The sequence below is a fragment of the Ranitomeya variabilis genome, chromosome 3, assembly GCF_051348905.1.
Source record: "Ranitomeya variabilis isolate aRanVar5 chromosome 3, aRanVar5.hap1, whole genome shotgun sequence".
Classification (NCBI taxonomy): Eukaryota; Metazoa; Chordata; class Amphibia; order Anura; family Dendrobatidae; genus Ranitomeya; species Ranitomeya variabilis.
Genome location: NC_135234.1, coordinates 569,744,418 through 569,762,808, shown reverse-complemented (window position 1 = coordinate 569,762,808; position 18,391 = coordinate 569,744,418). Strand labels below are relative to the sequence as shown.

At 47.2% G+C, this 18,391-nt stretch overlaps 1 protein-coding gene across 16 annotated transcripts in view; it reads right to left on the bottom strand.

The window, feature by feature from the left end:
* The window catches only part of MYCBP2 (MYC binding protein 2), a 339,194-nt gene that overhangs the window by 135,924 nt on the left and 184,879 nt on the right, over nt 1-18,391 (bottom strand). For all 16 annotated transcript variants that reach the window (XR_013223966.1, XM_077297204.1, XM_077297206.1 and 13 more), the window contains 7 exons: nt 17,475-17,558; nt 16,110-16,206; nt 15,831-16,023; nt 14,351-14,625; nt 13,767-13,988; nt 12,681-12,872; nt 8,586-8,792 (listed from right to left, as the gene is read on the bottom strand). Coding sequence is in view for 15 of the 16 variants with exons in the window: in XM_077297204.1 (XP_077153319.1) it covers nt 8,586-8,792; nt 12,681-12,872; nt 13,767-13,988; nt 14,351-14,625; nt 15,831-16,023; nt 16,110-16,206; nt 17,475-17,558 (1,270 nt within the window). In the remaining variant the exon portion in view is untranslated. The remainder of the gene's footprint in view (nt 1-8,585; nt 8,793-12,680; nt 12,873-13,766; nt 13,989-14,350; nt 14,626-15,830; nt 16,024-16,109; nt 16,207-17,474; nt 17,559-18,391) is intronic.

The window sequence follows — 18,391 nt, the reverse complement described above, 5'->3', positions numbered from 1 at the left end:
GGGTATGAACCCTGTAGTGTTTAGTAAACGTGTTTAGGCTAGTCCAAGTGGCCGCCTTACACATTTGTTGTGCCGAAGCCTGGTGCCGAATGGCCCAGGAGGCCCCTACCGCCCGGGTAGAGTGTGCCGTAATACCGGCTGGAAGAGGAGAATTCTTAAGGCGGTAGGCCTCTTGTATGGTGGATTTGATCCACCTGGCAAGGGTAGGCTTTGGAAGCTGGCAGACCCTTGTGGCCGCCTTCCGGAAGGAGGAAAAGAGAATCAGACCTCCGGAAGGACGCAGTCCTAGACACGTATATACGCAATGCCCTGATGAGGTCAATCGTATGCAGAGCCTTCTCCACTCTATGAACCGGAACCGGACAAAGGGATGGTAGTGAAATTTCCTCATTGAGGTGGAAGTTGGACACAACCTTCGGGAGGAAGGATGGTACCGTACGAAGAACTACCTTGTCCTGGTGAAAAGCCAGGAAGGGCCGTCTGCAGGAGAGTGCTGTCAGTTCAGACACCCTGCGTAGCGAGGTGATTGCCACCAGGAAAACCACCTTCTGGGAAAGAAGGCGGAGCGAGACCTCCTTAAGGGGTTCGAAGGGTGGTTCCTGCAATGCTGTCAGGACCAGGTTGAGGTCCCATGTTTCTAGTGGTCGTCTGTAGGGGGGAACCAATCGGGAAACCCCCTGAAGGAAAGTCCTTACTTGCGGCTTGGTAGCAATGCGCCTTTGAAAAAGCACTGAGAGGGCTGACATCTGGCTCTTAAGCGAGCCCAACGACAGCCTGGCCTCCAGATTGGAGAAAAACAAGTACTTTGGGTAGGGAATAAGGGAGTGGGATCTGGCCACGAGATTCGCACCAGGTAAAGAAAGCTTTCCAGGTACGGTAATAAATCTTGGCAGAGGCTGGCTTCCGTGCCCTGATCATGGTTCCAATGACGTCCGGCTAGAGCCCTGCCTGGGTTAGAACCCAGGTCTCAAGGGCCACGCCGTCAAATTGAGAGCCCCTGAGTTCTGGTGGTAGAACGGGCCTTGTGAAAGAAGATCGTGGCGGACGGGGAGATGCCAGGGGGCGTCTGCTGTAAGTTGTACGATGTCGGCGTACCATGTACGTCTGGGCCAGTCCGGTGCAATTAGGATGGTTGGAACTCCCTCTTGTTTGATCTTCCTCACCACTCTGGATATCAGGGGGAGAGGTGGAAAAATGTACAGAAGCTGGAACTGGGTCCAGTCCTGAACCAAAGCGTCTGCTCCGAGCGACCGCAGATCGTGTGTTCTGGCCATGAAGTTGGAGACCTTGGCATTGAAGTGGGATGCCATTAGGACCACATCCGGGGTCCCCCAGCGGTGACAGATCTGGCGAAAAATTTCGGGATGGAGAGACCACTCTCCCGAGTTTATTCCTTCTCGGCTGAGGAAGTCGGCTTCCCAGTTGTCCACACCCGGAATGTGGACCGCCGAAAGAACCGACCCTGTGTCCTCCACCCAGTGGAGGATGTGTGACACTTCTCGCATCGCCTGGGTACTGCGGGTCCCCCCTTGGTGATTCACATATGCCACAGCCGTGGCATTGTCCGACTGTATTCTGATGTGAGAGGCTGCCAGTAAATGATGGAAGGCCCTCAATGCCAGGAGGATGGCACGAATTTCCAGGATGTTGATGGGCATGGTCGCTTCCACTGGGGACCACTTGCCCTGTGACCTGTGGTGTAGGTGCACAGCACCCCAACCCGTCAGGCTCGCGTCGGTGGTCAGAACCCTCCATTGACTTGTGAGAAAGGATTTCCCCTTTGCTAGCGAGGTTGGCTTGAGCCACCAGTGCAGGGACCTCCTGGTTGACGACGTCAGCTGAACTCCCTGTCGAGAGAAAAGGGATTCCTGTCCCAGGACTTGAGAATGGCTAGTTGGGAGAGGCCTGAGGTGAAACTGGGCAAATGGGACCGCTTCTGTTGCTGCCCCCATCTTGCCGAGGACTCTCATGGCAAACCGGAGAGATCGAGGGGGTTTGCGGAGGAGGGTGCGAACTCCTAGGCGGAGAGCCAGTGCCTTGTCCTTGGGAAGGAGCACTAGACCCCTGGAGGTGTTGAATAGCATTCCCAGGAAGGTCAGGGACTGACTCGGGGTTGGTGATGACTTTTGTAAGTTGATTAACCAGCCCATGCGACTGAGGAGTATCGGTTGTGAGTGAGACGCTGAGCTCGCAGTCCTTGAAGGTGGGAGAGCCTTGATGAGTAGATCGTCCAGGTATGGAACGACTACTATGCCTCTGGAGTGTAGGACGTCCATGGTGGCTGCCATGACTTTGGTGAACACTCCGGGAGCCGTGGCTAGTCCGAAAGGGAGAGCCACGAATTGGTAGTGGTCCTGGCCTATTGCGAACCTGAGAAACCTCTGATGGGCAGGTGCAATGGGTATATGCAGGTACCGTGTTTCCCCGAATATAAGCCAGTGTCTTATATTCTTTTTACCCCCAAAAGTCCCACTATGGCTTATTTTCGGGGTATGGCTTATATTAGCCAAAAAAAAAGGCGACTTTTTTTTTAACCAAAAAGTTAACATTTATTAACATGCTGAACAGTATAGTGCCATATAGTGCTCTGCACCATTATTGCCCCATAGCTGTGCCATATAGTGCTCTCCACCGTCCATTATTGCCCCATAGCTGTGCTGCTGCTGCTGCAATAAAAATAATAAAACACATACTCCCCTCTCTTGCCGCAGCTCCTCAGCGTCCCGTCCCGGCGTCTCTCTGCACTGACTGATCAGGCAGAGGGCGGCGCGCACCCTCTGACCTGCACAGTCAGTGAGGAGAGACGCCGGGAAGATGGCGCGACGCCCGGCGTGTGGAACGCGGACAGGTGAATATGTCATACTTACCTGCTCCCGGCGTCCCGCTCCTTCCCCCGGACAGCTGGTCTTCGGTGCCGCAGCCTCTTCCTCTGTCAGCGGTCACCGGCACCGCTGATTAGAGAAATGAATTATGCGGCTCCGCCCCTATGGGAGGTGGAGCAGCCTATTAATTTCTCTAATGAGCGGTCCCACGTGACCGCTGAACAGGGGAAGAGCTGCGGCACCCGGAGACCGTTGCCAATCAGCGCTCGAGATGCTGGGGAGCCGCTGGACCAATCAGAGCTCCGGCCGGGGCACACAGAAAGTTAACCCTGCACTCGGGGCCACTAGAGAGAGGACAGAGGGGACCGAGGCAGTCAAAAGGTACCATGGCTTATATTTTCCACGTGTTTCCCACTACGGCTTATTTTCGGGGTATGGCTTATATTAGCCACCCCTTCTCTACCCCCCACTACGGCTTATTATCGGGGGTGGCTTATTTTCGGGGAAACACGGTATGCGTCTTGTATGTCTATGGAGGCGAGATATTCTCCCTTCTCCATGGACGCTATGATGGACCGAAGGGACTCTATGCGGAAGTGATGGACCCGTACATATTTGTTGAGCTGTTTTAGGTCTAGTATGGGCCGTACGCTGCCTCCTTTCTTGGGAACTACGAACAGATTGGAGTAGAACCCTCGGAAGCGGTCGGTCGTGGGGACCGGTACTATGACTCCTGCTTGAAAAAGCGAGGAGACCGCTTGGTGGTAGGCACGAGCCTTGGCTGGCGGTTTTGGGGGGACAGAGAGAAAGAATCTGTCCGGTGGGTTGGAGGTGAAGTCTATTTTGTATCCGGAAGACACTAGTTCCCTGACCCACCTGCCTTCTGTAATAGGCAGCCAGACTTGATGAAAGAGCAAAAGTCGTCCGCCTACTGGTGTGGTGTCTTCCGGAGTCCGTGAGTCATGATGAGGAGAAAGTCTGAGATTTTCCTCCTCTGGGCTTAGGCTGGCCTGCTTTTGACTGCCAGGTCTTGTCCGACCTCTGCGTTGATCGTGAGTTGTCCCTCATGGGGAACGGTTACGATTTTGTGCTGGACGCGAGACGGACCAGCCCGAGGAATTCCGAAAGGATCGGAATCGAGTTTGGTTACGCTTCTTTTAAGTGCGTTTAGGTCCGAGTTGGGGAAGAGAAGTACTCTTACCCCCGGTAGCGTTGGATATCATAGTGTCCAACTGTTCACCGAAAAGTCTCCCACTGAGGTAGGGGAGGTGCGTGAGGGAATTCTTTGAGGCTGCGTCCGCTTTCCATTCCCGCAGCCAGAGGATACGCCGAATTGTGATGGCGTTTGATGCTATCCCTGCTACTCCCCTTGCTGAATCCAGAGCTGCATGAAGCATGTAGTCTGCTACAACTGCTATTTGAACCGCTTGGTCTGACAGCTCAGGAGCGGATGCTTGGAGAGCTTGTAAATTTTTTGCCCAGGCCAGAATGGCCTTGGCAGCCCAAAGTGGCCTTGGCAGTCCAAAGTGAGGCGAACGCGGGAGCCAGGGATGCCCCTGCTGCCTCGAAAATTGAATGAGCCATGCGTTCTACCTGCCGGTCTGCTGCGTCCCTGAGGGTTGAGCTATCTGGCAGTGAAAGGAGGGTCTGTGCTGCTAGCCTAGAGACTGGGGGGTCCACTTCGGGTGGATCTGTCCATTCCTTGGTGTCCTTCTGTGGGAAGGGGTACCTTGCCTCCAGATATTTGTGATTAGCGAATTTTTTCTCAGGCTGTGAGAACTGCTTTTTAAGGATTGCCTTAAACTCTGGGTGGTTAGAGAAAATCTTAGGCGGCTTCAGAGGTCCTTCAAAGGAAATCTTATGTTCTGGGGCCTCTGGTGGCAGATCAGAAATGTCCAGCACCCGATGGATGGAAGAGATAATGTCCTCAACTAGCGCTGTATTGCTAGGGGGGATTGGGATCAGGGACCCCTCTGTTTCCCTGTCTGAGTCAGAGTCGCAGATGCCTTCCCGAATCCTGTGTATCACTGAGGCGTCCCCTGCTGAGTGAGCCGGGGAGGTCTTCTCTGGTCGGGGATTGCGGAGATCTGCATTGTTTGTCCCTGGAATGGGACGGTCTAGATGACCTGGAGCTACGGTGTCTCTCCCTAGAGGGGGATGACCGTGTACTATGGGATGACGCAGATGGACTTGATCTATGGGTCCGCTTGCGTCCTGACCTAGACGTGGATGTGCCAGGATCATCTTGTTCCTGAGTCAAGCTCTCCCTTTGCTGGGTAACGGTCATAGCCGAGGCATGACCCTGCAGAGCCTGAAGCAATGTGGAGGTTAGGTTATCTATAGACTGTGTCATAGATTGCGATATCTGAGTAGCCCATTCCGGCGTGGCATTAGACACCGAAGCATTGGCAGGGGCCTCTTGGGGCTCTGACACATTAGTTTGTATACAGTTCTGGCAATGCGGGTAGGTGCTGCCACTGGGGAGAGCGGTCCCGCAGGCTGTGCAGAATGCATAATAGCAGTTCTGCCTGGTTCTCTTGGACCTTGAGCCCGGCATAGTGCACAGAGTGCAGAAGGGCTGCCGGCAGAGGACCTTACAGGGGTAGAGAAACCTATAGGGGAGCCTTATAGGTAATATGGATTCACAGCTGAGTAAAAAACCCAGCTGTGATACTAACCCCACCAGTGTGCCCCTAGGTCCAGCGCCAAAGATCCACAGTCCTGTGCCCCCCGGAGACTGGCTGCCTGGTCCTGCAGACCGGGAGATGCAGGGTTAATCTGCAGCAGAAAAATGGCTGCTGAGAAAGGAGAAGGGGGCGGAGAGCTGGAAAAAAGGCGGCAAGGCTGTGTAAAAACGCGCCCTGTCTCGATCCACCCCCTTTATGACACTATAGAGTGTCATATTTGTCATCCGGGGGGCAGGCCGGGGGCGGAGAGGAGGCGGCAGCTTCAGCTAGGCCGAAGCCGGGGCCTAAATTAGATGCCTGAGGCCCAGAAGGGCTCCAGGCTGGCGCGAAAGTCCAGGAGGGGGGTCGGATCTGAACCGGACCCCCTCCCCCCCCGGATTTAAAGGCAGGATGGCGGTGGGGATATAAGCGGAAGGGGGAGCCCGGTTGGGGTCTCCCTGAGGCAGTATAGAGCTGGTGCTGCCGCAGAGACAGGGGTGCAGGGAGCCCTGTGTCTGTCTGTGCCATGCCTGCCTGCACTCCCCCCGGCCCCAACAGGAGCCCGCAGCTGGGCTGGGGTCCCTGGATGCAGGCGCAGTGTGCTGGCCCAATGCTGGGAGCTGTAGAATGCTGCCTGTACAGGCCCTACCTGAGGCGTCTCAACCTAATACCCCCAGAGGGGGATTAGGGAGGGTGCTGTGTGACCATCAGGGGGCTTTATCCTCGCCTCGACCTCAACCCAGAAACCAAAAGGACATGGGGAAGGAGGGGGGTCTCGACTTCGAACCAGCACCCGAGGGACTGGGGAAGGAGCAACATGGGGAATAGCCATCTCTACTTCAACTGGGCACCACATAATAGGGGGCCGAGGAAGGAGCCATGCCGGGAGTCTCACAGGAGACCCTCTTTTCTTCATCTGTAATCCAGTCAGAAAAAAATGGAGTAAAAATCTTTTAGGTGTGCCTCCTATGCGACACTAAGCAAAAACTGGAGAAGGCCGACGCTGTCCAGGGGTGTATACTGCAGAGGAGGAGCCACAGTTAATCTTTTTCAGATTATGCACAGTGTCGCCTCCTAGTGGACAGCAGCATAACACCCATGGTCCTGTGTCCCCCAATGAGGCGACAGAGTAATCCCAGTACCATAATGGTTAATGGGACCATGCACCAAGTAGGTGCCAAGTAGTCACATTTAAAGAACCACTCCAATACATAACATTCAAAACAGGAGAAAATACAGAGTATATAGGTCTAAAAATGTATTTTTATTATTTAGACAAAGGTAGCCAAAGAGTTTAAAAAAAAGGTACAAAAAGACAGACACAATACACAGTGAACTAATTATCTCTGACAGTGTAATGTTTACAACATGAGTGAACAAATAAAGGTACCTTCACACTAAGCCACGCTGCAGCGATATCGACAACGATGCCGATCGCTGCAGCGTCGCTGTGTGGTCGCTGGAGAGCTGTCACACAGACAGCTCTCCAGCGACCAACGATGCCGAAGTCCCCGGGTAACCAGGGTAAACATCGGGTTGCTAAGCGCAGGGCCGCGCTTAGTAACCCGATGTTTACCCTGGTTACCAGTGTAAATGTAAAAAAACAAACACTACATACTTACATTCGCGTCCCCCGGCGTCCGCTTCCCTGCACTGTGTAAGCGCCAGCAGTAGCAGGGCACAGCGGTGACGTCACCGCTGTGCTTTGCTTTCCGGCTGGCACTGACACATTCAGTGCAGGAAGCTCTGAGCAGCAGCGCGGACGCCGGGGGACGTGACAGACATCAGAGGGTGAGTATGTACTGGTTTTTTTTTTACTTTTACAATGGTAACCAGGGTAAATATCGGGTTACTAAGCGCGGCCCTGCGCTTAGTAACCCGATATTTACCCTGGTTACCATTGTAAAACATCGCTGGCATTGTTGCTTTTGCTGTCAAACACAACGATACATGCCGATCTGACGACCAAATAAAGTTCTGAACTTTCAGCAACGACCAGCGATATCACAGCAGGATCCAGATCGCTGCTGCGTGTCAAACACAACGATATCGCTATCCAGGACGCTGCAACGTCACGGATCGCTATCGTTATCGCTGCAAAGTCATTTAGTGTGAAAGTACCTTAAGAATTAGTGTAGATGTAAGTATATACAGCTCAGGTGTAAAACTGTCAAAAAGCCAAGTGCTGATCAGGTCATAGTGACCAGTTTTATATATTGACCATCCACAGCGCTGTATTTCTAAGTAACATATTCAATCTAAGAGAAAGAAAGCCATCTTACCCTGTGGGAGAAGGAAGTGCACTGCACTCTCTTCTAATTCATTCACGTTGTGAGTATTACACTGTCGGAGATAATTCGTTCACTGTGTATTGTGTCTCTCTTCATGTACCTTTTTTTTTTTTAACTCTCTGGCTACCTTTGTCTAAATAATAAAAATACAATTCTTTAAGCCTATATACTTGGTTTTTTCTCCTGTTTTGAAAAAAAAAAGTGTGTGTGTGTATATATACGTGTGTGTGTGTGTGTGTGTGTGTGTGTGTGTGTGTGTGTGTGTGTGTGTGTATATATATATATATATATATATATATATATGTGTGTATGTACACACACACACACATATACATATATATGTGTGTATGTAACGCAGCTCATATACTAAATGTTCAGAAATATCTTAATGCAGTTGTATTTGTTTGTATGCTATAGGAATAGTGACAGTAACTTGCACCTAGACATTTATTTTTGTTACAATAACAAAGTAACAAAGCTCGAATCCAGCAGAACAGGAAGCGATCCTACATACCATTCTGGATGTGAAACGCTCACCCCTTTAACAGTACATAAGAACAAAGAGGTCTGTGCAGATGCTTCCATAAAAGGCATTAGTTCAGAAACTATAAAAAACTATTTGGACATTTTTTTTTTTTATTGTATTTTGCAAACTAAAGTGATTATTATTACTGCCTAGAAATAACTTGACTGAAAGTGTGTTAACAACTGCACCTTATCTAAGCATGCTTTTCATATAGGTAATACTGTGTAAATAAGAAAAAAACTTTCCCCATTAATCTCTGCAGTTCCTGAAAAATACTCACATCATCCACCAAAACCTCCAGTTCGTACTCATGGATTCCCCCTCCACCATACACACAGAACCCAACCACCACCACTCCGAGTTTATCCACTGAGAAGCAGATTGCGTCTGGAGAACCGTTGCCAGTGTTCCAGCTTCTGCCTTGGCTTGTCTTGGTGAAGCGATTAGGAGTGGACTTCACGGAGTGTAGAGAGTTTAAACCATCAACCTAAAAATAAATAAATAAATAAATAAAAAGATTAAAGGCAACACATTCCTCTGCTTTTTATTCTTCTAGTAACATGTCAGGCCTTCTCCAACATTCAATGATCTGCAGGTGGCCATACACAGACTAAACAAACCCACCATGGATTATTACAGTAGTGGAGCTATGCTGCCAGTCGGCAAAACCAAAGTCAGAATTGTTTGAATTTTGTGTCTGACAGACAAGATATCTTTCAATGGATGAAAGAGCTTTTGAGTTTTTTCTTCATTGTATTTTTCATTGTATTAGAATAAATAAATAATTGTTTTATGTGATCTAAATGCCACTGGTTCTGGGACTGTTTTTTTTATTTTTTTTCCCCTTCTTAAGGATTCGGCCACAATAATTCAAGACTAAATTTGCAAACAAGAAAAGATGACAAGATCATCACCAGGAGAACAGTGGCACTCAGATAAAACAATTGCATTATTAAGTGCAAGTGACGGCTCTTCTTTAAAGTACACTGCTCTAAAAAATAAAGGGAACACTTAAATAACAGAATATAACTCCCAAGTAAATCAAACTTCTGTGAAATCAAACTGTCCACTTAAGGCCCCGTCTCACTAAACGATTTACCAACGATCACGACCAGCGATATGACCTGGCCGTGATCGTTGGTAAGTCGCTGTGTGGTCGCTGGGGAGCTGTCACACAGACCGCTCTCCCCAGCGACCAACGATCAGGGGAACGACTTCGGCATCGTTGAAACTGTCTTCAACGATGCCGAAGTCCCCCTGCAGCACCCGGGTAACCAGGGTAAACATCGGGTTACTAAGCGCAGGGCCGCGCTTAGTAACCCGATGTTTACCCTGGTTACCAAAAAAAACAAACAGTACATACTCGCCTTTCGGTGTCCAGGTCCCTTGCCGTCTGCTTCCTGCTCTGACTGAGATCCGGCCGTACACTGAGAGCAGAGCGCAGCGGTGACGTCACTGCTGTGATCTGCTCTCACTTTCCGGCCGGCAGTCAGTGAGAGCAGGAAGCAGACGGCAAGGGACCTGACGGACATCAGAAGGCGAGTATGTACTGTTTGTTTTTTTTTACATTTACGCTGGTAACCAGGGTAAACATCGGGTTACTAAGCGCGGCCCTGCGCTTAGTAACCCGATGTTTACCCTGGTTACCAGTGAAGACATCGCTGGATCGGTGTCACACACACCGATTCAGCAATGTCAGCGGGGCCTCAACGACCAAAAAAAGGTCCAGGCCATTCCGACACGACCAGCGATCTCGCAGCAGGGGCCTGATCGCTGGTACGTGTCACACATAGCGAGATCGCTATGGAGGTCGCTGTTGCGTCACAAAACTTGTGACTCAGCAGCGATCTCGCTAGCGATCTCGCTATGTGAGACGGGGGCTTTAGGAAGCAACACTGTTTGACAATCAATTTCACATGCTGTTGTGCAAATGGAATAGATAACAGATGGAAATTATTGGCAATTATCAAGACATCCCCTATCAGGGTATGTGCACACGTCCGGATTTCTTGCAGAAATTTCCTGAAGAAAACCGGAAATTTTCTGCAAGAAATCCGCATTTTTTTGTGTGTTTTTTTTCCATTTTTTTTTCGCGGTTTTTTAGCATTCTGCAAGCGTAATTAGCTTGCAGAATGCTAAAGTTTTCCAAGCGATCTGTAGCATCACTTGGAAAACTGATTGACAGGTTGGTCACACTTGTCAAACATACTGTTTGACAAGTGTGACCAACTTTTTACTATAGATGCTGCTTATGCAGCATCTATAGTAAAAGATAGAATGTTTAAATATAATAAAAAAAATTAAAAAATGGTTATACTCACCCTCTGCAGACAGCCAATCTCCTCAGCGGCATCCGTTCCTATAGATGCCGGTGTGGTTCAGGACCTTCGATGACGTCGCGGCTTGTGATTGGTTGCGTGAGTCACATGAGCGGTCACGCGACCAATCACAAGACAGCGACGTCATCACAGGTCCTGAACCACACCATCTATAGGAACGGAAGAGAAAGCATGCACCGGAGAGGCGGGAACACTTCGGGGGCCATCAGAGGGTGAGTATATCACTATTTTTTATTTTAATTTTTTTTTTTTACCAATTATATGGTGCCCAGTCCGTGGAGGAGAGTCTCCTCTCCTCCACCCTGGGTACCAACCGCACATAATCTGCTTACTTCCCGCATGGTGGGCATAGCCCCGTGCGGGAAGTAAGCAGATCAATGCACTCCTAGGTGTGCGGAATCCCCGCAATTCCGCATTTTTAATGAACATGTTGCTTTTTTTTCCGTGATGCGATTTTTTCGCGGAAAAAAATGCAACATTTGCACAAAAATGTGGAATACCCTGTAAATAATAGGAGGCATATGTAAGCGTTTTTTTCGCGTTTTTATAGCGAAAAAAAACGCGAAAAATCCTGAACGTGTGCACATGGCCTCAAGGAGTGTTTCTGCAGGTGGGGACCACATCTCAGTACCAATGCTTTGTGGCTGATGTTTTGGTCAATTTTGAATGTTGGTTGTGCTTTCACACTCTTGGTACCATGAGACGGACTCTACAACCCACACAAGTGGCTCAGGTAGTGCAACTCATCCAGGATGCCACATCAATGCGAGCTGTGGCAAGAAGGTTTGCTGTGTCTGTCAGCGTAGTGTCCAAAGGCTGGAGGCGCTACCAGGAGACAAGCCAGTACACCAGGAGACGTGGAGGGGGCAGAAGGAGGGCAACAACCCAGCAGGACCGCTGCCTCAGCCTCTGTGCAAGGAGAAACAGAAGGAGCACTGCCAGAGCCCTGCAAAATGACCTCCAGCAGACCACAAATGTGCATGTGTCTGCATAAACGGTTAGAAACCGACTCCATGAGGATAGTCTGAGTGCCCGACGTCCACAGATGGGGTTGTGCTCACAGAACAACACCGTGCAAGACACTTGGCATTTGCCACAGAACACCAGAATTAGCAAATTCGCCACTGGCGCCCTGTGCTCTTCACAGATGAAAGCAGGTTCACACTGAGCACATGTGACAAACTTGACAGTCTGGAGACGCGGTGGAGAGCGATCTGCTGCCTGCAACATCCTTCACCATGACCAATTTAGCAGTGAGTCAGAAATGGTGTGGGGTGGCATTTCTTTGGGGGGCCGCATAGCCCTCCATGTGCTCGCCAGAGGTAGCCTGACTGCCATTAGGTACCGAGAAGAGATCCTCAGACCCCTTGCGATACCATATGCTGGTGCGGTTGGCCCTGGGTTCCTCCTAATGCAGGATAATGCCAGTCCTCATGTGGCTGGAGTGTGTCAGCAGTTCATGCAAGATGAAGGCATTGAAGCTGTGGAGTGGCCCGCCCGTTCCCCAGACCTGAATCCGATTGAACACATCTGAGACATTATGTCTCGCACCATCCACCAACGTCACATTGCACCAGACTGTCCAGGAGTTGACGGATGCTTTAGTCCAGGTCTGGGAGGAGATCCCTCAGGAGACCATCCGCCGCCTTATCAGGAGCATGCCCAGGCATTGTAGGGAGGTCATACAGGCACGTGGAGGCCACACACACACACACTACTGAGCATCATATCCTTGTCTTGAGGCATTTCCACTGAAGTTGGATCAGCCTGTAACTTCATTTTCCACTTTGATTTTGAGCATCATTCCAACTCCAGACCTCCTTGGGATATTAGTTGTGATTTACGTTGATCATTTTTAGGTTTTATTGTTTTCAACACATTCCACTATGTAATGAATAAAGATTTACAACTGGAATATTTCACTCAGTGATATCTAGGATGTGGATTTTAGTGTTCCCTTTATTTTTTTGAGCAGTGTATAAGAAGCGGTCTCCTAACAGAAATATAAACCATGTACAGGACGGAACTGTACGCACCTCAGACCCAAGGGCAGATGCCGTTAATTCACTGACAATGCTAGCCAGGAGCCCACAAGTGTTGGATACCAGATGTGAAGAGAAGAGCTCATGCTCCCGCCGTAAGCTGTTCCTTACAGGCAGAACGACAATCACCAGCATCTTCTCCAGAACTTCTCGGAAGCTTGTCATCCCAGAAACATTCTCTTCACTCTAGATAACACAAAGCACAACATATCTCACTAAAAAATGTAATAAATGCTTGACTGGTCAGGCATTTTATACACCTATTTAAGAAAGTGATATAAGAATAAAAAAACAAACAAAAAAAAACCTTTTTCTGAAAAAGTTTTTTTTTTTTTTTTTTTAAACTCTTATAATAAATTATTCCTTAAGGAGAGTGTGTGTGTGTATGTGCTTGTGTACTGATGTGTGCATATGTACATGCGCATGTATCCACATGGAAGGGTGAGCATAAATCCGTCTGTGTTTAAAAATGCATACATATTAGTGTATGTATATACATATACACAAAATATACAAATACGAATTAATAAATGCACAAAGTCAAGTAATTATGTTTAGTTTATAATTGAAAAAGGGCTCAATCCGAGCCTGAAAAGGGTAGTAAAACTACTTCTCAGTTACCCGTGTATGGGTTCTTCCTCTCCTGAAACAGCACAGTCACTAATGCCTTTCAACCATTCCACTGTACAGTCAATAGAATATTTTAATTCCCAGAGGAGCATTGCATGGCCTTAAAGTCTCCTTATGCCTGCTTGGAACTCTCCACAAAGAGATACATCCCTTCTTAGATTCCCAGTCAGTCAGTGGCCTCTCACCTAGCCAAATTAGATCTCCTGCTTAGCCATAAGGAGAGGCAAACACCCTGAAGCACACTTGCAAATTCAGTTTCTGGTTTGGCTTTTATCCCAAGTCATGTGACAAGACTTGTAAAGTGTGGATATAGACTATTAGGATTGCCAATTCCAAAAGGTGGCGCTAGATACCAAGTCCTCTTCCTCTCTGAAGAGGTTATTTGCCTATTTACAGTCAAATAAAGAATGTGTGACTTCTACAATACAGGAAAGTAGGATCTTCCCAGACCTGACTTAGCTTTTCCATGCAGGACACCAGTAGAGGGAAGCGATGTGCCAGTGCAGTATCATTTTCTGTGCTGACTTGCTTAATCATGGAACGTAGAAGAACTTCACCATCATAAGCAATGGGAAAGATGGAGGTAAGTTTCACAGAAGTGTGGCAGAGTGCTGACATAACTGCAGCCAACAGGCGACTGCTTGAGGTCTTGAAATTTGCTTCTTGTATGTCCTTAAAAACAAAAGTAAACATTTTATCTAGTGAGTGACCAAGAGACCAATGTAGACAACCTCTTGTCTAGAGGAAACCCACAGTAAAATTCTATATTAGTTGGGTGTTATGATAAATCGTAACCCATGTATTTCATACTTCTCAAGAAATGTGATATTTATGATGGTGTAGTCATAAGTTAGCCTAGTATCAAAAGTGGACACAAACAGAAGAGGGCCTCTGTGCAAGATATCAGCCCCTTGCAGACCAAAAGCTCATCAGAATGCACCATTCCACCTCTTGGGTGGCTACACAGGTTGTACCAACGGTGAGAGTCCGTGGCCCTGCCTTATATGCCACAATTTGTATATTAATATCCTTACCTGATCCAAGCAGTTGAGTAAATCACAGAGACATGCCCACTGGAGAGCAGGCGTGGGGTAGAAAGAATGGAAGCAAGCAGTGAAGGTGTTATGACACTCTTGAAGAACAGCTTCCAGAAGGCTCAAGGGCTGACTCAGATAACCTTGGGGATCATTGTCCAGTTTCATCATGCAGTTATCCACACCTTCAGAAAGGATTTTCCTTAGTAAAGTCCTTGTTTTTCCTATGCACTCAGCCAGTTTCGTTGTTTCTTCTATGACTGGTTTAGTAGTGGCTTCAAAATATAAAAAGGGAGAAAACTGAATAAAACTGAATATTCCTTTTTATCACCTTAAGTTTTGTTTTAATGAAGAGTCTAATAAATTACTTACTACACCGATACAGGAAAAATCCAATTTGTGAAGATCTAATCAAAATGACTTCTAAAAGGATGGCTGTCTCTCTCTGATGACAAGGACCCTTAGGCTACACTCACACATTCAGTATTTTACCTCAGTATCTGTAAGCCTTAGGCTACGTTCACATTTGCGTTGTTGTGTGTTGCGTCAGCGACGCATCGGCGACGCAACGCACAACGCATGCAAAACGCTAATGTGAACGTAGCCTTAACCAGGAGTGAAACAATCAGAGGAAAATTAGAATAGAAACATGTCACCACTTCTGTATTTATCACCCACTCCTGGTTTGGGCTTAGAAATACTGACCAAATACTGACCATGTGATTTTGCCATTTTTTTTCAGACAGAGAAAAATTGTTCACCTGACCAGCCCCATTGAATAACATGGGTCAGTTAAACAGCCCACATCCGACCTTAGAGCCTGCATACTCCGCTCGGCAGCCGGCTGGATCACCCACTAGATCCGCTCACTCTCCGTGCCCTTGCACTTCTCCCATGTTACAGAGGCAATGCTGCCCCTTCTAGCAGCTTGGGAGACAGCTCAGTTCAAACCGGCGCCAGACCATGGGTCTGTTCCAAGCTGTCAGTCTTCAAGAGCGCAATGCTAGCCCCCACTGGCAAAGCAGGAAGGAGGCTAGCTGGGCATTTCTGAAGATGCATCTTGGGAACACCCCTTTAACAGTACGAAATAATTCAGAATGTACTTTGACTATGCGATATAAAAGAAAAATTGGCAAGTTTTAGAGGCGGTTGACCTTAATTAACAGCTTGGCTTGATAACCTCAGTTTTTGACAACACAGCCATTTGGGTTAACATACTTTTTTTTTTTTTTTTACTACAATATAGAGGCATACAGCAAATTCCTGGTATTTCTATGCTGGAACAGAACCAGTAGGGGGCAGCTGTGAAAAACAAATCCTAGAAGAACCCGCAATGTTTGAGGAGCGGGTTATCAATGGGCAGGGAATATTGGAAATTCAAAGGTTTTAAAAAGAAAATGAAATTTGCTAATACATGTAAATGACTAAAAAGAAACATGTTCATAATATTAATATTTCATGTTCTATACTCTACAGATACCTGATATGGGGTATATCTCACAGGTGTAGACTCTCAGCAGTCGCAGACAACACGTCCCAACAAATCGCAATCTCTCCAAATCCAGCAGCGTGGCTGTGTACTGAAAGCCTTTCAACCCCCTCAGCTCTTCTACTCCTAGAACCAAAGTGGTCCAACTCCAGTGCAGGATGCTCAGCAGGGACTCAAAACATTCCTGGGTACAGCAATGAACAGCACGATTCAGCAAAGAGTCAGAGAACACGTGCCATAGGAGCCAAGGTAGAAAGAGACCCTACGTACCACGGAGACAGATCGGGCAAATGATCGCTTCAGTATATGCACTGGCTCACTCACTTGCTGCTTTCCTTTAGCAGCACTCCCATCACTCGTGGGCAACCTGGAAGATGATGGGCACACAAGAGATGCTGAATCCATAAAAATAATCATTGCATGTACACCTTATTGGGGCGGATCACACAGGACAGGATTAAATATTCACTTGTGCACTATTTGCCCAGAGAGCTTCAGTCCCTCAGTCCTACACTTTACAGTTAGGTTTAGGTACGAGTAATCCTGCCCCTTTACATGGGCCAGGCAGGACTCCAATGTTAATGGAAGGGAATTTGGTAAAATAAACATTTAACTACACCTAATCATCGACTTGTTTTTCCTCTACCTCCACCCTCGTCTCTTCAATTGACATCTCTGACTTTATAGAGCAGAGAAGGGCAGAGATGGATGGAAAACAAGAAGGTGGGAAGGTGCACCTAAGTGTTTGGCCACACCAAGTGTGCACCAAGCGTCTGTACTTGGTTTGAACAGTCATCCTGTGCTGGCAGAGTCCCTTTAAAGGATAATAGCTCTTGGAATACAGCATGAAGTTTTTACAGAAAATATCTTCTATGTGAAAAAATGCATAGTCTGCAGTGTGTACAGAAACTACTTCCACAATAAAAACTCCTCTCCGCTCCACTGCACCCCAGAATGGTTATTTGGTTACTCCTATACATTTAAAAATATTAAATGAAGAATTTGAGAGGACAGCATGTAAAGGGAACCTGTCACCTCCAGAAACACTTACACTGCATAGATCGTGGTAATCTGAAAATAAAGAGCATATGAATCTTGCCTGGCTGCCTTACTGGAGCAGCGGCTACAAGGAGATGATGGCGATTTATTCTCTCTGAAGTCACTGGCTAGTGTGACATAAAAACACAGGAAGCTGAGCAGATAACTATTTAGTATTTTGGGAAAATACGCACTATAACTTATGTTTTATGTATTTAGATCGCTCTCATGCCACGTTTTCTCAGCTAAGAGGAGAGTCCCAATCAGGGACTGACAGCTATCTTGGTACGCACACTTGTACAAGAAAGACTGTCAATCACCGATTCACACCGCCCACCTGACTGGAGTCTCGAATGACCAGAGATTTAAAGAAAATACATGTTGTCCTGAACCTTTTCCCACAAACTATATATCAGTCGTCTCTGCATTTTCAATGCAACTGGTTCCCTTTAAGGCTTCATGTACAAACCAGGCTTTTATTTCCTACATAGTACAGGAGGAGGCAGGAGGAAACTTAGACCGAGATGCATCTGAGAAGTAAGACACTTACTTCAAGATCATTTTCATACATGTATACCGAGAAGCAGTGATTCTTACCTGTATAGTAACTGGGGTATTTGGCCTGCATTCACATCTGTGCCATTATTTGACTTCTTTGAGCTTTTGAATTGGAAAACGACTCTGGATATTTAAAACAAACAGGAGATCCCCAAGGCAAATCAATAAAGTAAAAAATATTTTATTGCATCGCCATTTACATTTAAAGCTTGCATAACAGATAATCCTGAGCAAAACAAACTCATCAAAAAATGAACTATGATTTAATATGAAGCTTTACTGTTCGATACATTTTTTAAAAAAAATATCACAATTTGTTTTTTTTTCATATCACAATCTCTATTAAAAACTATATTCTTAATCTTGCAATTTTCACACTGCCCAGTCGGACTTTTTTAGATTTAACTCTCCGCTTCAGGAAACACAAGTACATTACAAGAAAAGAACAGACGCAGACCCTATCTTTTATACTGAATAGTGATGAGCGAATATACTCGTTCCCTAGCAACCAGGCAACCCCCACATGTACTTATGATGGCTAATAGATGTAAATCATTCAGCTGCGGCAAGAAAAACTAAATCTCTGAGCACTAAAAAATACTCTGAGGACCCCCGAGCATGCTCGAGAAATCTCGAGTAACGAGTATATTCGCTCATCACTAAAACTGAAGCATCTAATGAGGGTAGAAGGTCATTGTGTGGAAAGGGGGAGTGTGGTCAGCTATGACATCACCTACAGTGATTACTGGATCCCATGTTATCAGCTGTGTATATAAATGTCATCATTCACTGTAATACTGCCTCTGATAACGAAACTACTGTAACCTCTTCCTGAAGGGAAAGGAAGAGACTAAAACAGCCTGGGTGGCTACTGTGAAAACTATAAGATTATTAATAACACACTTTAAATGTCCAGATGGTTCACATTTTACTCAATAGTGACATTCTAAACCATC